We start from the raw sequence: 23,816 nt of genomic DNA, 5'->3' as shown, positions 1-23,816 counted from the left end.
CAGAAAAAACTGAAAACATGAAGATTGTGAATGGAGAACTTATTAAATAATATCAACATGTATTTCATGTCCGTGTGCGAAGAGGTATTACTACTTTCATAGACAGTTAAGAAACTGAGAATCAGCTACAGTTCATGTCCAGTTGTACTGGATGTACAAATATTATGTCTGTTTCGTATAAAAGAAAAGTACTAGACCCGACTGCTGCACCTAGAAGACGTCGCTGTGGGAAGAGGATCTGTCATGATTTGCGGAGGAGGCTGTCCGGGGCGCCATCTCAGAAACCTGCAGTGTACCAGTGCTGCTATAAAGACTGCACAGACTGTTAAATGACGTTAATACACATATCAGACACACATTCAGCGTCCAGTCATACGTTTACCAGTTTTATCGGTTTAGTTTTAGCGATTTAAAGACAGGCGGCTGTAGAGGCACCACGGGGTCCTAGTACACAGTTGAAGGAGCGGTTTGTTTGTTGCAGCAGCTCAACATCAGACCTCCCAAAAATCTAATAAACCACCCACAGTGATTCCCCTAGTTCATTTTATGCTTTTATTTTAAAGCCTAATTCTCCCTTTGTCAGAAGCACGATTTATTTGGATTGTTATCTGCGTTACTGGAGGTGAAATCGAGGGTAAGCTAATGTTAGCGGCAAATTGTCCAATTCAACTGTTGTCTACGGATTAGCTACTAACTAACCACGAATAACTAGCAGCTGCTAACCGGGCTGTCGGCTGACTTAACCCTGGATAGGTTCTGCACAGGCTTTCTGTCCACAGCTGCTAGTGTTTTGGTTCAGATGGAACTTTCATTCGGCTTCGGTTCAAGCTGTTGGGATGTAATGTCCGCAAAAGTCTGACTTTTCTTTTTTTAAACAAAGTTTAAGCCATTCTAGAGTTTGCTTTAGTGTGCAGCAGACCATCAAACGTTTTCAGCTTTCTAATTTGTGTTTTAGCGGCTGAATCATGGAGCTGGCCTACGTTTGTGAGTGGGAGAAGCGTCCAAAGAGCACTCACTGTCCTTCCATCCCTTTGGTCTGTTCCTGGTCCTGCAGGAACCTCGTAGCCTTCACCACAGACCTGAAGAGTGATGATGATGACAAAGGTACAGATCCTCATCCAACAACCGTGACTCTATTAAATTCACTGACTCTTCATTTTAATTGTGTGTTTTTGTGTTAGATGTTAGTCACATGATCCACATTATAGACACTGAACACCCCTGGGATGTTTACTCCATCAACTCTGGACACACTGAGGTCATTTCCTGTCTAGAATGGGACCAATCCGGTGAGGTCACTCCACGCTTTAGTCTGTGTTCTGTAATATTTTGTTTCTGCACTTATTATCACATCTGTGTATTAACTGTTATGTTGATGTTTGTGCTTAGGCTCGAGGCTGCTGTCTGCAGACGGGGACGGGCACATCAAATGCTGGTCAATGTCAGATCACCTGGTAAACAGCTGGGAGAGCATCCTGTCCAGCTCCCTGGACGGAGATCCCATTGTAGCTCTAAGTTGGCTTCATAATGGAGTCAAACTGGCCCTGCATGTCGAGATGGTAACGACAGACCTTTAGACATATATATCAAGTAATTCACATTGATGTTTATTTATCAGATATTGTATCACATGATCATCTAAACCAGTTAGAGCTTTGAGCAGTTAACCATTAGCCTGTTCTGTTTCAACAATCAACTGCAGCCTGTCGTCAGTCAATAATAGGTGAATAAATTCAGTATTTGCTTCCTCTCGGTTCAGTCGGGTTCTACAAACTTCGGGGAGAAGTTCTCTCGGGTGAAGTTCTCTCCGTCTCTAACTCTCTTTGGCGGGAAGCCGATGGAGGGCTGGTTGGCAGTGACGGTGAGTGGTTTGGTGACTGTGTCGCTGCTGAAGCCAGGTGGCGCCCTGCTGACAGCCAGCGAGAGTCTATGCCGGCTCAGGGGACGGGTGGCATTAGCCGACATTGCCTTCACAGGAGGGGGGAACATCGTGGTGGCAGCAACGGACGGCAGCAGCTCATCTCCGGTCCAATTCTATAAGGTCAGAACCACAAAAACCCATGACCAGAGGGATCTGGATCAAATAAACACACACAGAAGGTACATGCTCCCGTGCTCTGTGTTTAGGTGGTGGTGAGCGTGGTGAGTGAAAAGTGTCGCATCGACACAGAGCTGTTACCCTCTCTGTTCCTGCGCTGCACCACAGACCCCCTGAGGAAGGAGAAGTACCCCGCCGTGACTCACCTCAAATTCCTGACCAGGGAGAACTCTGAACAGGTAACCAACAGTACCAAACATTAGTTGAGTTGCATTTGAGGAGTTCTGATACATCTGAGATATACTGATTCATAACGCGTGTGTTGTGCAGGTTCTGCTGTGTGCGTCCAATCAGAGCGGCAGCATTGTGGAATGTTGGTCTCTGAGGAAGGAGGGACTTCCTGTCAACAACATCTTCCAGCACAGATCACCAGTTGGTAAGAACAGAAACATAAGCTGATTAAACTGGTTAAACTGGTGCTAACCTGTGTCCCCACCCCCGTCCAGTAGGGGAGAAGCAGCCAACCATCCTGAAGTGGAGGATCCTGACGACGACCAACGACCTAGAGCGAGTGTCGGCCGTGGCTCTGCCCAAACTGCCCATCTCCATCTCCAACACTGACTTGAAGGTGGCGTCAGACACCAAGTTCTGCCCCGGACTTGGTGAGAACTCTGGGTCCTGTGTGTCTGTTAATTAATCAGAAATAAAACAGAAAGACTGGAGTCACTTCATCCAAAATGAATTAAAGCAGCAACAAATCTGAGTTGGAGCGAAAATGGAATGTTTGTTTTGTTATATGTTAAAGCCACATAAAGTGGAAACCTTTTTTTTTTAGTACATAGAGAGTATTCTACAGGTTTTTGAATATGGGAATGAGGCTACTGAGTGAGGAGAGAGAGGGGCTTGTTCCACCATTGTGGGACTACAGGGCTGAAAACGTGCCCGGAGCGAAGAGAGAACCCCAAAAAAAGGACAAACAAAACCAAAACAAAAACCAAGTTCTGAACCAAACTGTGGAGAATCACTACACCTGTAATCATGTTTTTTTGTTAATAGCAGATTTGTGTCTGTCACATCCAAGAATTTCAGCCACGTAAACTGAAAACTGTTGGTCGAACTGCATTCACATTACGGATGTGAACACATGGTCCTCAGTGAGAGTGACTAGAACCTTCTCACACTGTCATTCCAGTAAACCCATCTTACTAAGCTATGTAGTTGGTGTAAATCACACAGCTAACACTGTGTTTTTACTTCAGTTCGTCTTTTGCACATTTCCCACTGTTTAAAAACCCAAACTCAGAATCACACTTTACCAGCCATGTAAAAGTGTAACCGGGTTTCTAATCAGCTTTTTACCAGAGATCATGTTCAGGACAAAGGCTGCAGACAGTCACCACTCTACTTCTATCAGCTGAGAGGAGCCGCTGGATGAAAGCAGAGATCATCACACGGAGAGATGCTGCCTCGATTTAAATAACGTCCAACTAAATAAGCTAGTTTTCAAAGTTTATTTCTTTAATTCAGAGAGTTTGAACTGTGACTGTCTCTCAGCGCTGTCAGTCAGCTCCAGACACACGTATTATAGAAAGTCGGGAAGCGTCTTCTCTGTCTCTGTCCGGTTAAGTCTGTGGCTTCCAAAATCAGCTCAGGGCAGAGGAGAAATCGGATTACTAATCTTCTGCAGTAACCAGGTTTCTTGAGTGCAGGTAAATAAAGTCGTTATCATTCAATACTCGATTCAGATTGTGTCACACCCACTGACTCTTAGTAAGGGAAAAAAACGGCATGTATTTCACTGTAAACTGTAACCTGAATGTCACCACGTAATTTGAACCAGGACACAGTGCGACTCACTCTCCTTTAAAAAAAAAAAAAAAAAAAAAAAAGATCCGGCCCCTTGCTGGCTGCTCTCATGTCTGTTACACACCAAGATATGAACATCTCGCATGTTTCTACAAATGTGGAGTTGATTCAGTTTCTCATGTTCCTGCCTTTCGTTCATCTCCTCGTTTCTTTTCAGGTTTGGCTTTGGCCTTTCACGACGGCAGTATTCAGATCCTCCACCGTCTGTCCCTTCACACCATGGGGGTCTTTTATGGGTCCTCTTCCTCCGGTCAGAGACCTGGAGAAGAGCCTGCCATCAAACGCCAGAGAACTGGAGGCCCAGCTCTCCACTTCAAGGCTCTGCAGTTCTCCTGGACCTCCCTGGCCCTGGCTGGAGTCGACAACCATGGAAAGGTGAGGACACATGCCTGGATACACACCTGGACTCATTTATAGTTCAAACCTCAGACTGAAGTCTCCAAAGCTGTTTGCTTACTTATCATCTGTTTCAGTATATTAAGACTTATATCTTATGGGTTCATAAAAAGATCAGTTTCAGACCCGTGGGGAAAAAACCTGAGCAGTGATTCAGAACAACTGTTAATAGTCCAGATTTTAAAAAATCTGTCTTTTATTGGTTTGTCTGGTCTTTGTATTTTTTAGCTGGTCTTCAGAGTTTGACTCAAGTAGAAGAACAACTCTGTCCACAGCTGTTTTGAATCGCGTTTTAAAAACTGAACCGTGTGTAGAAGAAGAATCAGCTGTTTTTAGCTGCAGTTTTTTTTATTTAACTAAGGAAGCATCAGGTGAAGCTGTTTGCTCAGGTTAACGCATGTGTTTCTACCTGTTGACTCTCAGCTCCACATGCTTCGGGTGTCGCCCTCCATGGGCCAGGTGCTGGAAATGAACACGACACTCCGCCACCTGCTGTTTCTGCTGGAGTACTGCATGGTGACGGGCTACGACTGGTGGGATGTCCTTCTGCACGTGCAGCCCACCATGGTTCACAACCTGGTGGAGAAACTGCACGAGGAGTACATGAGGCAGAACCAGGCACTGCAGCAGGTCAGCAAGGCATCATGGGAGGACTCCAGATTCAACAATGCACATAATCACATGTCAACTGCTTTCACTTCAGATTAACTCACACAGCTGTTGAGAGTGTGGTTTTATACCTGTTGTAAAAATACAAAAAGTCAGTACTTTACTTCAGTTAAAGAACATGCTGGAAAATATAAGTTAAGTCTGCAAGTACGAGTACTACACTAAAGTGATTTCTCTGAGTTACTGATAAAAACACTAAACATTTGATGGGGAGGTGAAGCAGATTTTAACCCTTTATGTTCTGACAGCTACTTCATCCACAACAGCAAATCAGGATTTATTAGTTTATTAGAATCTGGTATAACAACCTGCATCTGCAAAGTAATTGAAGCTACAGATAAATGGAGTGCAAGAAAAAGTATTTGTACTTCACTGAAAATAATCCAATAGAGTACAAGTAACACAAAATTATACTTACAGGACTTGAGTAAATGTACTTGGTTACATTCTGTCATCGCAGACAGTTCTCTGTAGTTTTTAGGCTGTTCTCAGCAAATACAGCAGTGAAGTACACATCCCATCATGCCTCAGCTCGTGTTGTTTATATTCCAGGTCCTGGCAACAAGGATTGTGGCGGTGAAGGCATCTCTATGTAAACTGTCGACGGCGACGGCAGCTCGAGCCTGTGACTTTCATGCCAAACTGCTGCTGATTGCCATCAGCTCCACCTTAAAGTCTCTGCTCAGACCACACGTCCTCAACACTCCTGACAAGAGTCCAGGAGACCGGCTGGCGGAGATCTGCGCCAAAAACACAGACACAGGTGAGACAGGCACGAGCCAGAGAGTATGTTGGATAGGTGAGAGGCATGGACAATAGACATGAGTCAGCTGATGATGTGTCTCCTCAGATATTGATAAGGTGATGATCAATCTGAAGACAGAGGAGTTTGTGTTGGACGGACCCCCCCTTCAGTCCCTGCAGCAGCTCATCCAGTGGGTGGGAGACTTTGTCCTTTACCTGTTGGCCAACCTACCCAACCAGGTGAGCTACAGAGGAATCAGGTGACACACAACTACACCCCCACTGAGCTACAGTGCCCAGATTCCACTTAGTCTGGTTTCTGTTTTATTCTTAGGCTCCATTGACACAAGATTATAAGGAGTGACTTTTCAGTTTAAACAGTTCAAATACATGTCTCCTCATGCAACTGCTCCTCTGGCCTGAGACCATAGAGGTTTCACGATGTTTGAGCTCCTGTCTACTGGACCAGGTGGTGAAAGCAGTCGTCGGTAAACAGATAAAAACATCTGTTTCTGCTCTGTAACTGTTTCTATTGTTGTTTCGTGGTTTTATCTTCAGGAAAAGTAACGTAGGTGATTTTCCTTCACAGCTGAAAAAACACTTGAGAAACACGTCGGCCTCTGTTCAAACACTTGAACTGGTTGTAGTGAGTGGAGCTGTAGCAGCTCACCTGAGGGTGGGGCATGTACTCAGTGGGTCCAGGAGCCCAGGACAGATGAGACAAAGCTCAACCCAAAGCTTTCACTTTGGGTTTCTGACTCTGTGAAACTCAGATGCCGACTTTACAAGTTTATATGAAACATCAGAACTTGGGGCCCATTAACTGTCCAGTGGTTCTGTACATCCTGCAGGGCTCCATGGTCCGACCAGGGTTTGGCTTCATGAGGGACGGAGCGTCTTTAGGAATGCTGAGGGAGATGTTGGTGATGATCCGGATCTGGGGTCTGCTGAAGCCCGGCTGTCTTCCCACCTTTACCGCCACCTCAGACAACCAGGACAGCATGCAGCTGCTGTTTAGACTGCTCACCAAGCTCTGGCTCTGCTGTAAGAACCAAACCAGTTCAGATCCCGGACTGGTCTGTACAGGATCTGTTGACTGTCAGTGTATTTAATGAGAGGGTTTTAGTTTAGGAGGAGTTGTGGAGCCAGGCCTCAGTCCTCCGACTAAATCCAGCTCACGCTCGTCCACAGTAATATCATTTTGTGTTCACACATTTCTCAAACTGTCTGTGTCTCAGCTCGGGAGGACGGCCCCCCCCCAGGACCCAGATGAGAGTCTGATAGATGAGTGCTGCCTGCTGCCCAGCCAGCTGCTGGTTCCCAGTATGGACTGGCTCCCAGTGAACGACGGCATCATAGTGAAGCTGCAGGGGAAACACCCGCTGAGACTGCAGTTTGGAAAAGCTTCATCTTTGCCAGGAGGAGGAAGTACCGCCCCACTGGAAGTCTTCTCCAGGTAACCTGAATTTGAACCCGGACACATTGAGGGCTACCTACAGCATTTAAACTGTTACACCACAGGGGCTGATTAGTCTACACATGGCAGGAATCCTGATCCTGGATATGGATCTCCTGTAAGAATTTACTGTGTATTGCATCTGGATCTGGGTCTCTGTTTATGTCTCCAGGAGTCCTGGCTCTCAGAAAATGGACAACCTGCGCTGTGTTCACATGGGGGTCTGTCCCACTGAGGAGAGTAAAGCCTGCACCAGGTGAGTGCACAAAGCACCAGTGACACAGAAAGGGTCAAAGGTCACCATGGAACACAATTACTGAGCACTAATGTTTTAACGTCCACTAACTGAAAGTAACTCTAGTTAGATCATTTGACATTTGCGTCGTAGTCCCAGACCTGCTGCATGCAGGAACGTTCCTCAGACAATAGGAACGTTTCAAAGACTCAGTTCTTGGTGTATTATGACCAGAGGAACCAGGATCTTAAAAAAGTTCTGGAGAGGCTGTTTTCATCTATACTTACTGCAGGAGATCAGAGCTGGGAACTGGACTTTCTGGTTTTATGCTGTTCAACCAGTGTGAATAAAAACTGTTTAGAGACGTCACAGTTTAACTGGAGCAGTCACAGAAATATTATTGTATTATTTGAATGCAATAATTTATTTTCTTTACACTTAGACTTGACTTGACTTTGGTCGTTCAACGACGCGCTTTTTTTAAAAAACGGTGTGAGACATTGAGGTCATCTGTGATCCATTCATTTGTACTTAACGTACCTCAGACAGTTTAGGTCAGCTGTCTCCATGACGACAGAACATATGTGCCTCTTTGAACTGAGGGGAGACCAGCTTCATACTTCTGAATCAGAAGCTCTAGCTTTGCAGAGGTGTCCAGTCCTGGTCCTTCAGGGCCACTGTCGTGTTTGTTTTCCTACTGCATAAGGAGCTGGACTGGACACCCTCGGTTGAAAGCAAGCGAGTCAGAAGCCTGTTAATCTGTAATTCCATCACAGACCATACAATCATGGTTCAGTCTTCTTCTGCTGTGTGCAGTCCCACCAGGTTCCTCCTACTCCGACATAGCCACCACCAGTAAAACTGAATTTTGTGGGAAATACTGCATCATGTTCGGACAAACTGTTGGAGACTACATTACAACTTCTAAACAAAGGTTTTGTTTCACCTTGCAGGTGTGGCTGTGTGACAATGCTTCGTTCTCCCAACAAGACAAACGCCATGAAGCAGTGGGAACAGCGCTGGATCAAGAACTGCCTGTGTGGGGGTCTGTGGAGAAGGATCCCCCCGACGCTCACCTGAGCGCGCTTGGAAGATTCCTGATCCCCAGACAGGTGGAGCTCAGGTGTTCTGCTGTAATGACGTTAAACCTGTATATAAGCTGATGTTTGATTTGACTTTGTAATAAAACTGTCAAATGAGATTTACACATTTCATTGACACAGATAAGAAAGCTACGTGTAGTGTGGTTTTGAATTCAACTACTACTACTACTCTACTTTTCTGCTGTTCACAAATGAAGGTGTTTTTTATATTATTGTTGCTGTAAATGAAAAGCGGAAAAATTTCATTCACATCCTGACTCAATGAATTTAATTCAGTTTTGTGTATATAGCGCCAAATCCCAACAGAAGTCCTCACAAGGCACTTTACAGTGTTTAAGACCTTACAGAATATAACTGTATACAGAATTATATAGGAAAAACCAAACAACCACACTGAGCAGCACCAGGACACAGTGGAGAGGAAAAACTCCCTTTAGAGGCAGATACCTCTAGCAGAACCAGGCTCAGGGTGGGAGGCCATCTGCCTCGACCGATTGGGGTGAGTGGAAACAGGAGAGAGAAAAGAACAGCAGGCAACAAAAACAACAACAAGAAGCAGCAAAAACACTGGACTGGTTGGTAGGACCAGCAACTGGACTCTGGAGATATACAGCTCCAAGGAGGAGGATACCTGCCTCCAGAACCTGAACTGGGAACTGGTTCCACAGGAGAGGGGCATGATAGCTAAAGGTTCTGCCTCCCATTCTACATTTGGAAACTCTAGGAACCACAAGTAAACCTGCAGTCTGAGAACGGAGAGTTCTGCTGGGTAAATATGGAACTATGAAGTCTTTAAAATAAGATGGAGAGAAGTGAGGAGAAGAATTTTAAATCGATTCAGGATTTTACAGGGAGCCAATGGAGAGAAGCTAACGTAGGAGAAATATGATCTCTCTTGCTAATTCCAGTCAGAACTCTGGCTGCAGCATTTTGGATTAGCTTTTTAAGGATTACACACATGGACAAAACTGTTGGTACCCTTCTGAAAAAACCCACAAAGGTCACTGAAATAACTTGAAACTGACAAAAGGAAAAATAAATAAAAATGACCTCATGAAAATGAGACATAGTTTTTGAGTTGTGGTTCAACAGAATCATTTTAAAAAACAAACTAATGAAACAGGCCTGGACAATAATGATGGTCCCCTTAACTTAATATTTTGTTACACAATCTTTTGAACCTGCTCACCGCAATCAAACGGTTTCTGTAACTCTCAATGAGACATCTGTACCTGTCAACAGGTATTTTGTTCCACTCCTCACAAGCAAACTGCTCCAGCTGTCTCAGGTTTGAAGGGTGCCTTCTCCAGGTGGCATGTTTTAGCTCCTTCCACAGATGTTCAATGTGATTTATATCAGGACTCATAGAAGGCCACTTCTTAGTCATACTTGGGGTTTTTAGCTGTGTGTTGGGTCATTATCATGTTGGAGGACTATGACCTGTGATAACGACCAAGCTTTTTGACACTGGGCAGCACGTTTTGCTCCAGGATGCCTTAAATCTTGAGATTTCATTGAACCTTCCACAGATTTAAGAAACCCTGTGCCAGATGGAGCAAAGCAGCCCCAGGACATAACTGAGCCTTCTCCGTGTTTCACAGTAGGTACTGCTGTCCTGCTGTGACTTACCAAAAAGTTCCAGTTTTGTCTCATCTGTCCAAAGGACATTCTCCCAGAACCTTTGTGGTTTGTCAATAGGTGTTTTCTACTTTTTTTACTATTTGCTTTCATGAGTCCTCCTTGGTCGTCATCTATTAAGTCAACTTTGGCTCTAACAGTGATATATGGTTTGATCTGACTCCGATGGACCCTGACCTTGGATTTCACCTCTGATCTCTATGGAAGTTATTCTGGTTTTCTTAATTACCATTTGTATTTTCTGTTTCTTGAATTTGTCATCGACTGTCCTCTTATGTCCATGTCCTGGGAGGTTGCCTACATTCCTATGGACCTTAAACTTATATAATATGCGCAGCGCTAGTCACAGGAACATCCAGCTGCTTGGAGATGGTCTTACAGCCTTTACCTTTAACATGTTTGTCAAGTTATTTCTGAGTTCTAGAGACTGACATTCAACAGTCTCTGGCTGAACGTGCTCCTCTGTATGCACTCTAAATGTAGTTTTGATGCAGTTATCATCTACATCTACATGGATATTAAAGTCACCCACTATAATGACTTTATCTGCACTAAGAATTAAATCTGAATCTGTTAATGTTTGTGATTCCAGGTTCTGGAGGACTCCAATGTCCAGCTGTAGAGCTGCAAACATCTGGACCCGAATCTAGTTAAGATCTGATCATTAACACAGAATGAGGGTTTTATTCATATTTAGAGTTTTTATTATTGTCTCTTTACTGCTGATCTTACTGAGAATCAAGTCTGGGATCTAAAATTGGATCAGTTTAGGACCATGTTCAACTTAACCTATCCGAGACAGAAGTTCTAGTCTTCTATTCTTCTCCATTACTGCAGTGTCTTACTGACGGTGTCACCAGCTGCACCATCAAACCTCCAGAGGATCCAAAATGCAGCAGCACGTCTCATGTTTGATGAATAAATAGGACACGTTACACCCCTGTTCAGATCTCTGCACTGGCTTCATGTAGCTGCTGCATCAGGGTCAAAGTCCAGACTCTGATCTGCCGAGTGGTCGACTCGACACCACCGGTACCTGAACTCCCTCATCAAGGTCTACAGTCCCTCATCCAGGGCTACAGTCCCTCAGTCCCTCACCGAGGGCTACAGTCCCTCAGTCCCTCACTGAGGGCTACAGTCCCTCATCCACGTCTACAGTCCCCGATCCTGGTCTATAGTCCCCGATCCTGGTCTACAGTCCCTCATCCAGGTCTACAGTCCCTCATCCAGGTCTATAGTCCCCGATCCTGGTCTATAGTCCCCGATCCAGGTCTACAGTCCCTCATCCAGGGCTACAGTCCCTCAGTCCTCCATCCAGGTCTACAGTTCCTCATCCAGTGCTACAGTCCCTCAGTCCTTCATGCAGGGCTACAGTCCCTCATCCAGGTCTACAATCCCTCATCCAGGACTACAGTCCCTCATCCAGGGCTACAGTCCTTCAGTCCCCCATCCAGGTCTACAGTTCCTCATCCAGGGCTACAGTCCTTCATCGAGGGCTACAGTCCCTCAGTCCCTCCTCGAGGGCTTCAGTCCCCCATCCATGTCTACATTCCCTTATCCACGTCTACAGTCCCTCATCCTGGTCCTCTCTCACTGTGTTCTGCCAGTGAACCATGTCTTGTGGTCATCTCACCTTCAAAGATCTCAGGTTAAACTTTTCAGTGGTTCCACGGTGGTGGAACGATCTACCCACCTCTGTACGCTCAGCTCAGCTGCCTCAATCTCAATTTTAAAAAAGCTGAAAACGGAACTCTTCAGAATTTTTCACAGAACGTAAATCTTTAAAAATCGGTCTCACTTGACGCCTCACGAACTGGAAACCATTCTTCCATTAAAACCTCAGTGTTTTTCTTCTGGACTTTTTTGTCTGGTTCCTCACTTCTGATAAATGACAGAATGTAAATGTAATGTTGTCCTCATCCAGGTTTTGGATTTTAATGCACCACCGATCAGTTCTGTCTACACCTGTACGTGGATTAAGGGTGTGTGTGTGTGTGTGTGTGTGTGGGGGGGGGGGGGGGGGGGGGTGCAGTGGTCCCGGCTCTAACGAGCCTCCGTCCGCCCGTTCACTCTGTCCCCCTCCCTCCCTCTCTTCCCCTCCCTTCCTCCCTCTCTCGGTGCAGCTGCAGCTGAAACTGAACCGGACGTGGTCTCGGATCTCACTGATTTCAGGAGCTAACGGAGCCTAAACCGTTACTGCCGGATCCTGAACCAGGACTAAAACCGAGGCACCACCCAAGCAGGTGTGTCAGGTTTTTGCGGGTTCGGTTCTGCAGCTGCAGGAGGAAACGTGACGGGAATCAGCGCGGGTGGATGCTGAGAGGTGAGACCGACTCTGCGGTTGTCTATGTGCGCTCTGCGGAGCTCCGTGCTCGTTGCGTCGGAACCGGGACACAATAGAACACGGGACGTTTCCGTTTAAACCTGACAGATCCGGTTCACAGTGAGCCGTCTGCAGTCTGTGTGAAACGGATGAAGATGACGATAATGCAGCTGAGCTCTTATACCTGCGTGCACGTGCGCATGCTAGTGTCCCCCTCCGTTAACATCGGTGCGCGTATGATCTCTGAGCTCTGATTGGTCGGATCTTAATTAGCAGCAGGACGTGGATCACATCAGAACCGATGAAGACGATGATGAAGGTTCAGAAAACGTGGAAAGTAACTAAGTACTAGTACTGCAGTACTTTAATGTGAATGATCGACATGAGTATTTGTACTTCCTGTTCGTGACTGGAATCAAGTCAAGTTTATGCTCCATCATCGTATGTGCCCCCAAAAAGCCCAGAGCCACAGACCTGTGCTCCCTCATAGTAAAGTGTACTCCACTATAATGAAGTTTACTGCAGTATAGTCAAGTTTACTGCTGTATGGAGGAGGTTTAAGACCAGAGTATAATTGTACACAGATTACATAGAAAACCCAACAATTCATTTTAAGCAAGCTTTAGGCAACAGTGGAGAGGAAAAACTCCCTTTAGAGCAGTTTTTCTTGAATAGTGGGGCGATGCCAAGGGGGGGCACGTGTGACCCCGGGAACATGCTTTTTTGTACAAATTTTAGTACAAATGATACTATTTACAGTCGTGGCGGAGAGTTGGGATGGCGCAAATGTTTACTTCTTCCTAGGGGAGGCATAACAGAAATTAATTGAGAATCACTGCTTTAGAGGAAGAAACCTCCACCAGAACCAGGCCATCTGCCTCGACCGGTTTGGGTGAGTGGAAAGAGGAGAGAGAAAAGAACAGCAGACAACAGGAAAAACAACAACAAGCAGCAAAAACACTGGACAGTTCGGTAGGACCAGTAACTGGACTCTGGAGAAATACAGCTCCAAGGAGGAGGATACCTGCAGAGGAGAACAGAGAGAGGGAGACAGAGAGGAGGAAACACAACTACAGGAGAGAGAAGACACAAAGTTAATGACATGAAATGAGGGAACTAAGAGGGTGTCAACGAACACTACAAAAGCAGGCAAAAAACATGATGACAAAGTAACAGTTCAGAGGGGCAAAGTCCAGAGGATCCAGGGATGGAGAAAACAGGGCTGAGGAGGATTGCTAGGAGCAGAACTGGTAGCAGGCCAGCAGCAGGAACAGGGCTAGGAGAGGGCTGATAGCAGGAGCAGGGTTAATAGCAGGTTGGTAGCAGGCTGGGAAACAACGACGACCTGACAGCGGGGAGAGAACTGAGGAGAGTTTTTGTAGGGAGAGGGGAACACAGGTGAAGCCAATGTGCAATTAATGACTGGGAGAGCAGGGAGAAAAGTGGCTGGTGGGTGGAGACCAGAGGGAGAGGGAAATCCAAAGCTGGTCGGGTGCCAGGCCAAAACGGTGACGAAAGGAGAGAGGAGAGGAGCTCATTAAGTGCTTTATATGTGAGGAGAAAATTTTAAATTATATATTGTTAATAGTATAATGAAGTTTACTGCTGTATAGGTAAGTGTACTGCAATATAGTAGTGAACTGCCTTATAGTAGGTGTACTGCAGTTTAGTGAAGTTTACTGCAGTATAATTAAGTGTACTGCAGTATTGTAAAGTTTACTGCCGTTTAGTGGCGTTTACTGTAGTATAATTAAGTGTACTGCAGTAGAGGGAAGTTTACTGCCATATAGTGGAGTTTACTGCAATAAAATTAAGCGTACTGCAATATAATTAAGTGTACTGCAGTAGATGGAAGTTTACTGCCGTACAATTAAGTGTACTGCGGTATGGTAAAGTTTACTTCAGTATAATTAAGTGTACTGCAGTATGGTAAAGTTTACTGCAGTAGAGGGAAGTTTACTGCCGTATAGTGGAGTTGACTGTAGTATAATCAAGTGTACTGCGGTATGGTAAAGTTTAGTTCAATTCAATTAAATTCAGTTTTATTTGTATAGCGCCAATTCACAACAGAAGTTATCTTAAGGCACTTTACAGTGTTTAAGGATTAAGACCTTACAGAGAATATTTGTACAAAAAAATGATACAGAAAACCCAACAATCCTATTTGAGGAAGCTTTAGGCAACAGTGGAGAGGAAAAACTCCCTTTAGAGGAAGAAACCTCCAGCAGAACCAGGCTCAGTGGGCGGCCATCTGCCTCGACTGGTAACTGCAGTATAATTAAGTTTACTGCAATATAATTAAGTGTACTGCAGTAGAGGGAAGTTTACTGCAGTATAATTAAGTGTACTGCAGTAGAGGGAAGCGTACTGTAAATGTTGTAAGGAGAGACGGGTTCCCAAGATCAGATCAGATTAATCCAAGTTTGTTTCAGATTCAAGTTGGAACTTTTCAGTCGAATAAAACAATAAAAGTTAAAGATCAGAGAGAACTACAGAAACACAGCAGAACCACAGACTAGACCTGATCTGGATCTGATCTGAAACAGACCTGAAGAACCGGAACCAAACTGGAAATCTTCATCATCATTTTGGTAAATGTGAGGACTTTCAACTGTAGACATGTGGTTTAGGACCAGATGAGGAACTGATCTGGTCAAGTCAAGAAGCTTTTATTGTCATTCCAACCACATATAGTTGAATATGAACATAGTGAAATGAGACAACGTTTCTCCAGAACCATGGTTCTACATAAGACGGTAACAAGACAGAACATGGAGCTGAGGACTGCTAAGTTGTCCTAGCCACATAAAGTGCATCCTGTGCAACCTAGTGCAAACAGAGCAAGAACACAAAGAGAAAGTGCAGACAGACGTCAGAAGACAAAACTAAACACAAAAACAGCAGCGACCAGTAGCTGAAATGTACAATGTACATCTGATGTACTGTAAAAACGATGGTGGAAATTATGTGTTTATGTGTTTGTTCCCCAGAGTCACCAGCTGAATGTTTGTGTTGTAGGTTGATGAGGATGATGATGATGATGAACTCGGGAGAGAAGATGAAGAAGAAGCCTCCAAAGGACAGTTTGACTCTGCTGCCTTGTTTCTACTTTGTAGAGGTGAGAGGAAGCTGCAGCTTCAACTGTCACATTTCACTTTGTGCTTCCCTTCAGCAGCACGGCGAGTTCTACGACCGAAAACTGGACTGGCAAATGTGTGTACCGGATCAAATTTTCATGAGTTTTGTAAATGACTTTTGATTTATTAGTAAAATGTCCAAACAACATGTTTTTTCCACCAAATTATCATATAAAATAAATTTCTGCCCAAATTTCTGGTTCTGTTCCGCCTCTCATGGTCTCGGGCCCCGGTACTGGTCTGGGGTGTCACAATGTTTCTATGGCAGATGTTTCCTCTAAAACTAATCATTTAAGTCACTTTTATCACTTTTATCCAAAGCGACATACGAGTGAGATACTTTCCATCACGTTGAGTTGTTCGCTTCCTGGGAACAGACACATGCAGTTTATGATCATTTTAACTAAAGTCTGCAGGCAAAGCAGTCTTCCACCTTAATGGGATTGAGGGTTCGATTCCTGGCTCTTCCTGTGATTTCCCAAATCTCCTTCTTGGTTTTATCCAAACTTCCATCAGGAAGCTTTTTATAAGGAAACCTTCTGTTCAGCGCAGTCGTCTCCTCAGTTGCCACATTCTCCGTGTTGGACATGTCAAGCCAGGTAACACTGCTACTATGGGAAGGAGTTGTTGTTGTTGTTGTTGTTGCACTAGTTTCAATATGAAACAGCTTCTCCAGGTGTTTAAGCAGAGAGTCGTCAAATCAGCTCTGCTGGGCAGTTCACATGGATCACAGAGAGTCCAACTCACTGAGCAGCTTCCCGCAATGTTTAGTAAAGTGAAAACTTTGAAAGCTTAATCTTTTAGAGTTTTAATAAAGTTGTGGTTTAAACATAGAGAAAGGTTTGGTTTACACATGGAACTGTTTGAATTTTATTAATGTTGTGCACTACATGATTTAACCGTCCAGACCCCTGTGACCAGCACAGCGGACTGATTGTAGAATCAGAAACAGCTGTCCTTCGTTGTGCAGTCTAAGGTAAAATCGATCTCCTTGTGGATCAGCAGTCGGCTGAGTCCCTATCGCCTCTAGTCCTCCAATGTCGGCTTGCTGTGTTTCAGCCTTAATGCTTTATCACCATTTGTGTGTTGGCAGCTGCCCATTGTGGCTTCTTCTATGGTGTCTCTGTACTTCCTGGAGCTGACTGATGTGGTGCAGCCAGCTCAGGTGGGTTTCCGCTGTCATGACAGGGAGCTCAGTATGCCGTACGTGGATGGAGGAGATGAACTGATCCCTCTGCTCATGCTGCTGAGCCTCGCCTTTGCCGGACCAGCTGCTTCGGTAACTTCATTACTTTTAACCACACAGAGACACAACTCGGAGCTCTTAGATCTGGCCTGAAGGTTCATTTGTTTTGTGTCTCAGATCATGGTGGTTGAAGGTCTGATCTACTGCCTGCAATCTAGACTGAAACTCCGCAGAGCCGAAGGAAGCATCAACGCCGGAGGCTGTAACTTCAACTCCTTCCTTAGGAGGACGGTCCGTTTCGTAGGTACAAGGGACAACCAGCAACCACACTTGGATGAACACCACCTTACCTTTCTTTTTCTCACTCCACTTGTGAATGTGTTGTTTAACTGGGTGTCTCTGCAGGTGTGCATGTGTTTGGCCTCTGTGCGACAGCTCTGGTCACTGACATCATCCAGCTGTCGACGGGTTACCACGCTCCGTTCTTTCTCACTGTATGTAAACCCAACTACACTCAGGCCGGCGTGTCGTGTGACAAGAACCCGTACATCACTAAAGACATCTGCTCCGGACATGACCAGCATGCCATCGTGGCCGCCAGGTGAGACGGTTTGTGTTACCTTTAAGCTCTAAAAGTTCATGTGACAGACTCTCAGTTTGTTTTTTCTGTCCTTGCAGGAAGACGTTTCCTTCCCAGCATGCGACTCTGTCGGCCTTTGCTGCAGTTTATGTTTCTGTGAGTGCGACTGTTGAATGATTTTCATATAAACACCCGTATAAATAGCAAAAGTTCAATACAAATCTTGCTTATTGAGACTTAAACAAAACTTGATTGAGCATTTTACAGAATAGAATTCAAAGTAAACACAGAGAGTGGAGGAGGTGGGTTCACTTCTATAATGAACTGAAGGACTGTATGAAAAATAAATGGTTCCTGATTTTATTGGTATTGCAACGTGTTGTAACTCAACCTTCTGTTTCCTTTCAGATGTATTTTAATTCGACCATCTCAGATAGCACCAAGCTGCTGAAACCGGTCCTGGTTTTTGCTTTCGCCATCGCAGCAGCATTAACGGGTCTGACTCAGATCACTCAGCATCGTAGCCACCCCATTGATGTCTACGTGGGTTTCCTCATTGGAGCCTTCATTGCTGCCTACCTGGTGAGATCTGAAACTGTGACATCTGACCTGAACCCTGAGACTCAGAAATCTGCATGCTTTAAATTCAACCTCAATTTAAATTCAACCTTTTTTTTAGTAAGGAGAGAAGTGTCTGAGCTGAAGAAGTGAACATTAAACACACAAGTTAATTTCTGTTTGGATCGGATTCAGATCAGCATCAGACATTTCCAGCTTTCAGATACTCACAATTTTTATTCTCCTCCTTCAGGCATTTCATGCTGTAGCCAACTTCAAGTCCTCCGAGGATGTTGCTCCAGCCACGCCACCCCCGCCACCAAAAGAAGACCCTCTTCGTGCACTGACGGAGCGAGGACACGAGTCTGTCTACAATAAGGGTCCTGCCTCTGCTTCAGAGAGTAATGATGAGATAGCGGCAGCACCGACAACTATGGACCGACTGGAGGGTCTGGGACCTCTGCAGAGGGAGAAGACCTCTATGGGGAGCCTGAAAAGGGCCAGCGTGGATGTGGAGCTACTGGCTCCTCGCAGCCCCATGGGAAAGGAGACCATGCTGACCTTCAGCAACACACTGCCCAGAGCTAGCATGAATGTCAATGGGATGTTGGGAGCCAACGAGGGCCCAGAAGATCCAGTCCAACCAGTTCAGCCGGTCCAACCGGTGCAGCTGGTACAACGGCGCCTGAAGGCTGTACAGGTTCCTTTGGACCCAATGCGGTCACAGCAGTTGGTGTCAGAGTGGAAACAAAAGTCAATGGAGATGAGAGGCCTGACCATCCGGGATGAGACAGAGCGAGAGGCCAGTGAGGATGGCTCAGAGGTGGGCTCTGTGGGGACTGATGATGGGGGATCTCACGCCCCCATCTTCCAGCCCACACTTCAGTCTGGGAGGGCAGCTTCAACTCGTAACCCCACTCCACCTCCAGGAGGTGCCAAAGCTGTAGCAACTCCCAGACCTCCCCAAATCCCTGAAGCTGGACCTCCACCGGTTTCCCCAAAGAGTGCACTGACCCGGGCCAAGTGGCTCGCCATCCGGGAGAAGACAAGCGGGGAAGGGTCAGCCCGTGGTGCCACCAACCAGCCACGACTCATGCAGGTTATTGCCATGTCAAAGCAGCAGGGCCTCCTCCCCTCCTCCTCCTCTGGGGAGAAGTCCTCTGAGACCACCTCAACTTGCTCCGGCACCTCCTCCACCGCAGATTCGCCACACTATCGCCCCCCCTCCGAGCAGCAGGAGGGCTCAGGTATCATCACAGTGGACGCCCATGCCCCCCACCACCCTGTCGTCCAGGCCCCAACCCTCGCCGGTAACAGTAACCCGTGGGAGTGGGCAGGGACGTCAAATGGGAGTGATCGACGAGATGCCTACGACCTCAACAGCCTGACCCGTGGAGACTCGTCTGCCCATGGCAGCAGCTTCCGGCCTCACCGATCCGCCTCGCCGCGCAGTGCCATTGATCCCAATCCCGCCATAACCCCCCCTCACTCACAGGTAGAGCTGTCAGTGGATGCTCAGCGCAGGGAAATGGCCATGAGACGCAAGACAGCACTAGTTCTGTTGGATCGAGAGATCCGCAACCAGTCTGGACAGGAGAACTACTATAAGAGTTTGCAGGGACGGAGGATCAAGGATTAGTCTCTTTCCTTTTGAAAACAAAAGCCTTATCTTAACAGCACAGAACCTGGACAGCAGTGACAACCATGTTGCTATGCATTTCTCTGACTTTACAATGGAAGGAAGGAGCTGCAAGACATGAATGTTTCCATCCAGGAGAGTTAGACCCGATGCTCGGTGGCTCAGCACTCTGGACGGCGTCTCTCAGTTTAAGTATCATGTCTGTCTCAGAGTTTCCAAGCACTTATCAGAAGTCCTTCTAATATCTTTATCTGATAATGTCAACAAGGGAGTGGCAAGAATTTCAGTGAAAATATCCAGATAAAAAGATTAGTTTTAAATGTGGTGTTGGTGGAGTTTCGGCTCAGTTTTGCGACCAGTCCAGTAAAATATTTTCTGGATCTTACTGGGTTGGCGTCAGTTCTGTCACTCTGTTAAGATGTGATACGTGTGGAGGAAGTCAGAAATCACTGGGAACAAGTCAGATATCAGATTAAAGGCCCGGGTGCTGGTTTTCAGTAGAGGGGCAGATGCAGTGGCCATCGGTGAACAAAACCAAACCACCAACCGCCTGGATCACAGAGTCCTGTTTCATAGGTGTAGAGTTTGAATATGTTAATGTGAACTGGTTTTTATGCTGTGAAGGCAAATGATGAGAGGAGGGAGGACAAAGTGATTCTAGATCTGGGGTCCAAAGGAAATCATGGATATTGGACCCTGGGTGGGAAACCAACCAAGGGTTTTACCAGTCTGATGATGTAGGTCTATGGTCCATGGGGCCTTTATAAGAACATTGGTCATTGGGTTTTTTTTTTCAAGCAAAACAGATCTGAAAAGGAAACTTTGACTGTGATGAGGAGTGAAGGGTCCAACTTTCAGTGGAACCAGTGAGTCCTGTGTGAAGTTCATTTGGACCAAAATGTAGATGACTACTTTGTTTATAATTCTTTTATACAGTTTGATTTGATCTTTGGTCCAGACACAAGCTGAATAATAATATAGCCTCTGATACCCGATGACCAGGACAGAATCAGAACTTGGATTCACTGACCCAACAGTTCAGGCTGGAGAGCCTCAGTTCCAGAGCAACTATACACAGTCTGCAGGTGAGCCTGGGGGGGATGGGCAGTGTAAGGTGATGGCAAAGGTGGGAACCTGCAGGAGATGTTAGTGACATGAGGAAAACAGAGAAATCCTGGCACGGTAACAAACGGAGCCTTTCTCTGACTGATGGAGACCACGTCCACAGTGCTGAGCCTCCGAGCAGGAAGCTGCAGAGTTTCCATGGCAACGGGTTGTGTGAACAAAAAGCACGGACAATTTAAAGAAGCACAAACATGCAACAAACATCGAGCGTGTTGGAGGTCATAACTCCGACTGTAAATTACCTGGAGCAGCGCGTTTGTGTCGTGGCGACTCGGTCGCTATAGTGATTCTCAGCATGTCGAGTGTTTCTGTGTGTGAACCTGTGTGTATTTATTAAGGACGGACCGACATGAGATTTAATATTTACAAAGACACTCGCTGATTCTGTCTCAGAGTCACTAAAATGTTCAACAGGTGAAACATCTGAAAACATTTCATTTCTCTGTTGCTGTTCACTTTTTTTCCTTTCCTCCTCTACTTATATGTGAAGCTTTAGTTACTTTGCAGATTCAGATTAATAGAAAATATAACAAACTGATAAATCAAGAATATGACCGTATAATGAATCGTGTATTATTCCAGATTAAGGTAATAATTTATTAAATTAAAACAAGCTCCAGGTTTTCTAACTGCAACAATAAAATGATGAACATCAAATGAATTCCAAATACTGAGTACTTTTACTTTTGGTACTTTACGTACATTTTTCAGATTTCAGATGATATTTATGCACTTTTAAATAAGTAATATTTTAATGCAGGAAATGTATTATCAGTGTATTATTTCAACAGTGTGGTAATAGTATTTTAAGTACATCTGTGTACTTCTCCATCCTGAGCTGATGAGACTGAAGCAGTTTTAGTTCTGCAGGATGTTTTAGATTCTGTTGAAACCAAAGACTCTGAGAACTGAAATGTTCAGAAACGGCTTCACCTGTTGGAGACAGACAACACTGTCTGTGAAAGACGTGGTTTGCTGCTCTGAAACCGGATCACAGAGACTGACAGCAATCCTTAGTGTGTCCCTGCCGTTGACGTGTCTGTGATATTGCATGCGTCCACTGGTCGAGTTTTTCATCTTGAGACCTGAAAAGACTGAAGACCAACATTTCCATGTGAATGTAAAACCATGAAGCATCATTTATCTTGAATCTGTAAATTTTGTGAACAGAAATGGAAAAAAACCTGCTGCTATAAAAAGTGAAGCGTGGAGGCTGCATGCTGTGCTCGTCAGGTTTCAAATTAAAACTTGTTCTTGTCGTCCAACATCTTCTGAAAAGCATTTATTTACAGGTTTCACTGTAAAACACAATCTTTCAGTTTGACATTTGTTTTTCTTGGAAGTAGTTCATGAGAATCGGTCACTTATCTGTGTACAAACTAGTCTTGCGTTAAAGTAGGTTCTTATGAATTTGAACAGGTTCTTCTTCCTAATTTGTTTCATTATTGTTGAAACTAATGAACCTTTGTCTTCATTTGTTCTTCTCAGAAGGACGGCTGACAATTCGGGATTTTTTCTGACTTTCAGCAGATACAATTGACAAAAAGTCTCTAGTAGGGAATGAACTTCACATCTGTTGGAACCCTTAAGTAATAATGCACACACACAAACTTATAACAGGCTTTAAAACTTCAGCAGCACTACATGAACGTAGCCGGTCACTCTCCGTTATAGCACATAGTGGATTACTTTAGAAAGGTTCTGATGACTGATATCACAGTGATACAATTACAAATCTTGACAGTGTTACTTGTGTTCTCAACAAGTTCTCTTCTTTGGGTGAATTTTAGCTGACTTCATGAATGATTGGGAGATTAATGACCAAACCTTTACAGTTCAGTTCGATGAAGCCAAAAGGAAAAATGTGGACATTACTAAGTATCTCCTTACTGCTTCCATAGAATTCAAGAGGGTAAGTTGCAGTCAGATGCTGTTTATCATCTGCCCTCCATTAATTGCTCACCAGCAGGTGTACAGACCTCTACAGCAGAGGTTTGGGTAGTTTGCTGGCCTGGAGCATTCAGGTGTGTCTTAACACAATGACAAGAGGGAAAGACAGAAGCAGTGGTCTTAGAGAAGCATTTGTTGCTACACATCAGTGTGAAAAGTGTCATGAAACATTTCCAAAGACTTTAGTTCAGAGTTCAGTGTTCTACAATGAGAAATTGCTGACAATCAATGAATTGAGGTTTTGGAATGGCCTAATCGAAAGTTCACACCTCCACCCAATGTGAATGCTGTAGCAGCAGCTTAGGAGAGCTGTGGATAAGCAAATGCCTAAAAACCTCAGTCAACCTTTGCATGTTGTATAGAGGAGTCAAATATCAAACACAGCTACAGGAGAGACTGATGAAGTCATACAGGAAATAGTTCCTTCAAGTTGTTGCTGCTAAATGTGGATCTACAAGCTACTGGATCATGGGGGGTACTTAGTTTTGCCCACAGGTTTTTTTTTTCCATTTTGGCATCATTTTAAAAAATGTTTGTTTCCACAAAAGACAGAAAGATATGAAGGAATCAAGTCGCTCCCCAAAATTAACCTTAGTGGAGAAATGTCCTCGCAGCCACAGTAGCACATTAAAACAGGTCCAGTGAAACACACGCCGCCTCCTGTCCTCCACCTGGCTGATGATGCAGTTTCCACGGCAACAGAGAGGATGGTTGAAGCAGAGAAGAACAGGCTGTTTTTAATGTGGTTCATTCAAAGTTTATGTTGTTATTTTTTTATCTGAGTTTATTTTCAGGTTTATCAGCTAACAAGCAGAAATTCACACGTGTTGAATAATGTTTAACGTGATTGTTACATGTTTCATCCATGATGTCTCGTGTCAGAAGTTCCTTGTGATTTCTTCGTGTCCTTTATGTTGTTCATGTAAAAAAAAAAGAAATCTACAATTTCATAGCAACTGCTGATGAAGATCACATAATATTTCGAAGGCTCCAGATTATTGTTACAAGTTGCTTTTGAACAATAACATTTAAAATTTTTTAAAATAATAAAATGTGTAAAATAATATAAAAGAACAAATTAAACCAAGTTTTTATGAGAAATATCAAAGTTATTTATAAATAATTATAATAAATCTTATCCTGAGTGCTGGCACCCCCTGGTGGTCACAACCA

General features: G+C 44.8%; 2 protein-coding genes across 2 annotated transcripts; both read left to right on the top strand.

The window, feature by feature from the left end:
- The first annotated feature begins 422 nt into the window (after nucleotides 1-422).
- med16 (mediator complex subunit 16) lies at nucleotides 423-8,635 on the top strand. The gene is given in 17 exon segments (XM_026345023.1): nucleotides 423-634; nucleotides 956-1,104; nucleotides 1,182-1,289; nucleotides 1,390-1,559; nucleotides 1,760-2,041; nucleotides 2,128-2,277; nucleotides 2,369-2,474; nucleotides 2,545-2,700; nucleotides 4,062-4,279; nucleotides 4,724-4,930; nucleotides 5,522-5,732; nucleotides 5,820-5,953; nucleotides 6,565-6,757; nucleotides 6,952-6,965; nucleotides 6,967-7,169; nucleotides 7,342-7,425; nucleotides 8,358-8,635. Coding segments are annotated over 16 exon segments (2,502 nt in total). The 5' UTR covers nucleotides 423-634; nucleotides 956-965; the 3' UTR covers nucleotides 8,485-8,635.
- A 3,701-nt stretch (nucleotides 8,636-12,336) lies between these two features.
- plppr3b (phospholipid phosphatase related 3b) lies at nucleotides 12,337-23,577 on the top strand. Its single transcript, XM_026345701.1, has 8 exons — nucleotides 12,337-12,468; nucleotides 15,487-15,586; nucleotides 16,699-16,884; nucleotides 16,969-17,095; nucleotides 17,197-17,392; nucleotides 17,470-17,527; nucleotides 17,780-17,953; nucleotides 18,183-23,577. Exons 2-8 carry the CDS (start codon nucleotides 15,491-15,493, stop codon nucleotides 19,566-19,568), a joined length of 2,223 nt encoding a protein of 740 aa, XP_026201486.1. The 5' UTR covers nucleotides 12,337-12,468; nucleotides 15,487-15,490; the 3' UTR covers nucleotides 19,569-23,577.
- The last annotated feature ends 239 nt before the right edge of the window (nucleotides 23,578-23,816 follow it).

This window comes from Anabas testudineus, chromosome 4, assembly GCF_900324465.2.
Source record: "Anabas testudineus chromosome 4, fAnaTes1.2, whole genome shotgun sequence".
Classification (NCBI taxonomy): domain Eukaryota; kingdom Metazoa; phylum Chordata; class Actinopteri; order Anabantiformes; family Anabantidae; genus Anabas; species Anabas testudineus.
Note: the sequence above shows the minus strand (reverse complement) of the source record. Positions and strands in the feature narration are given on the sequence as shown.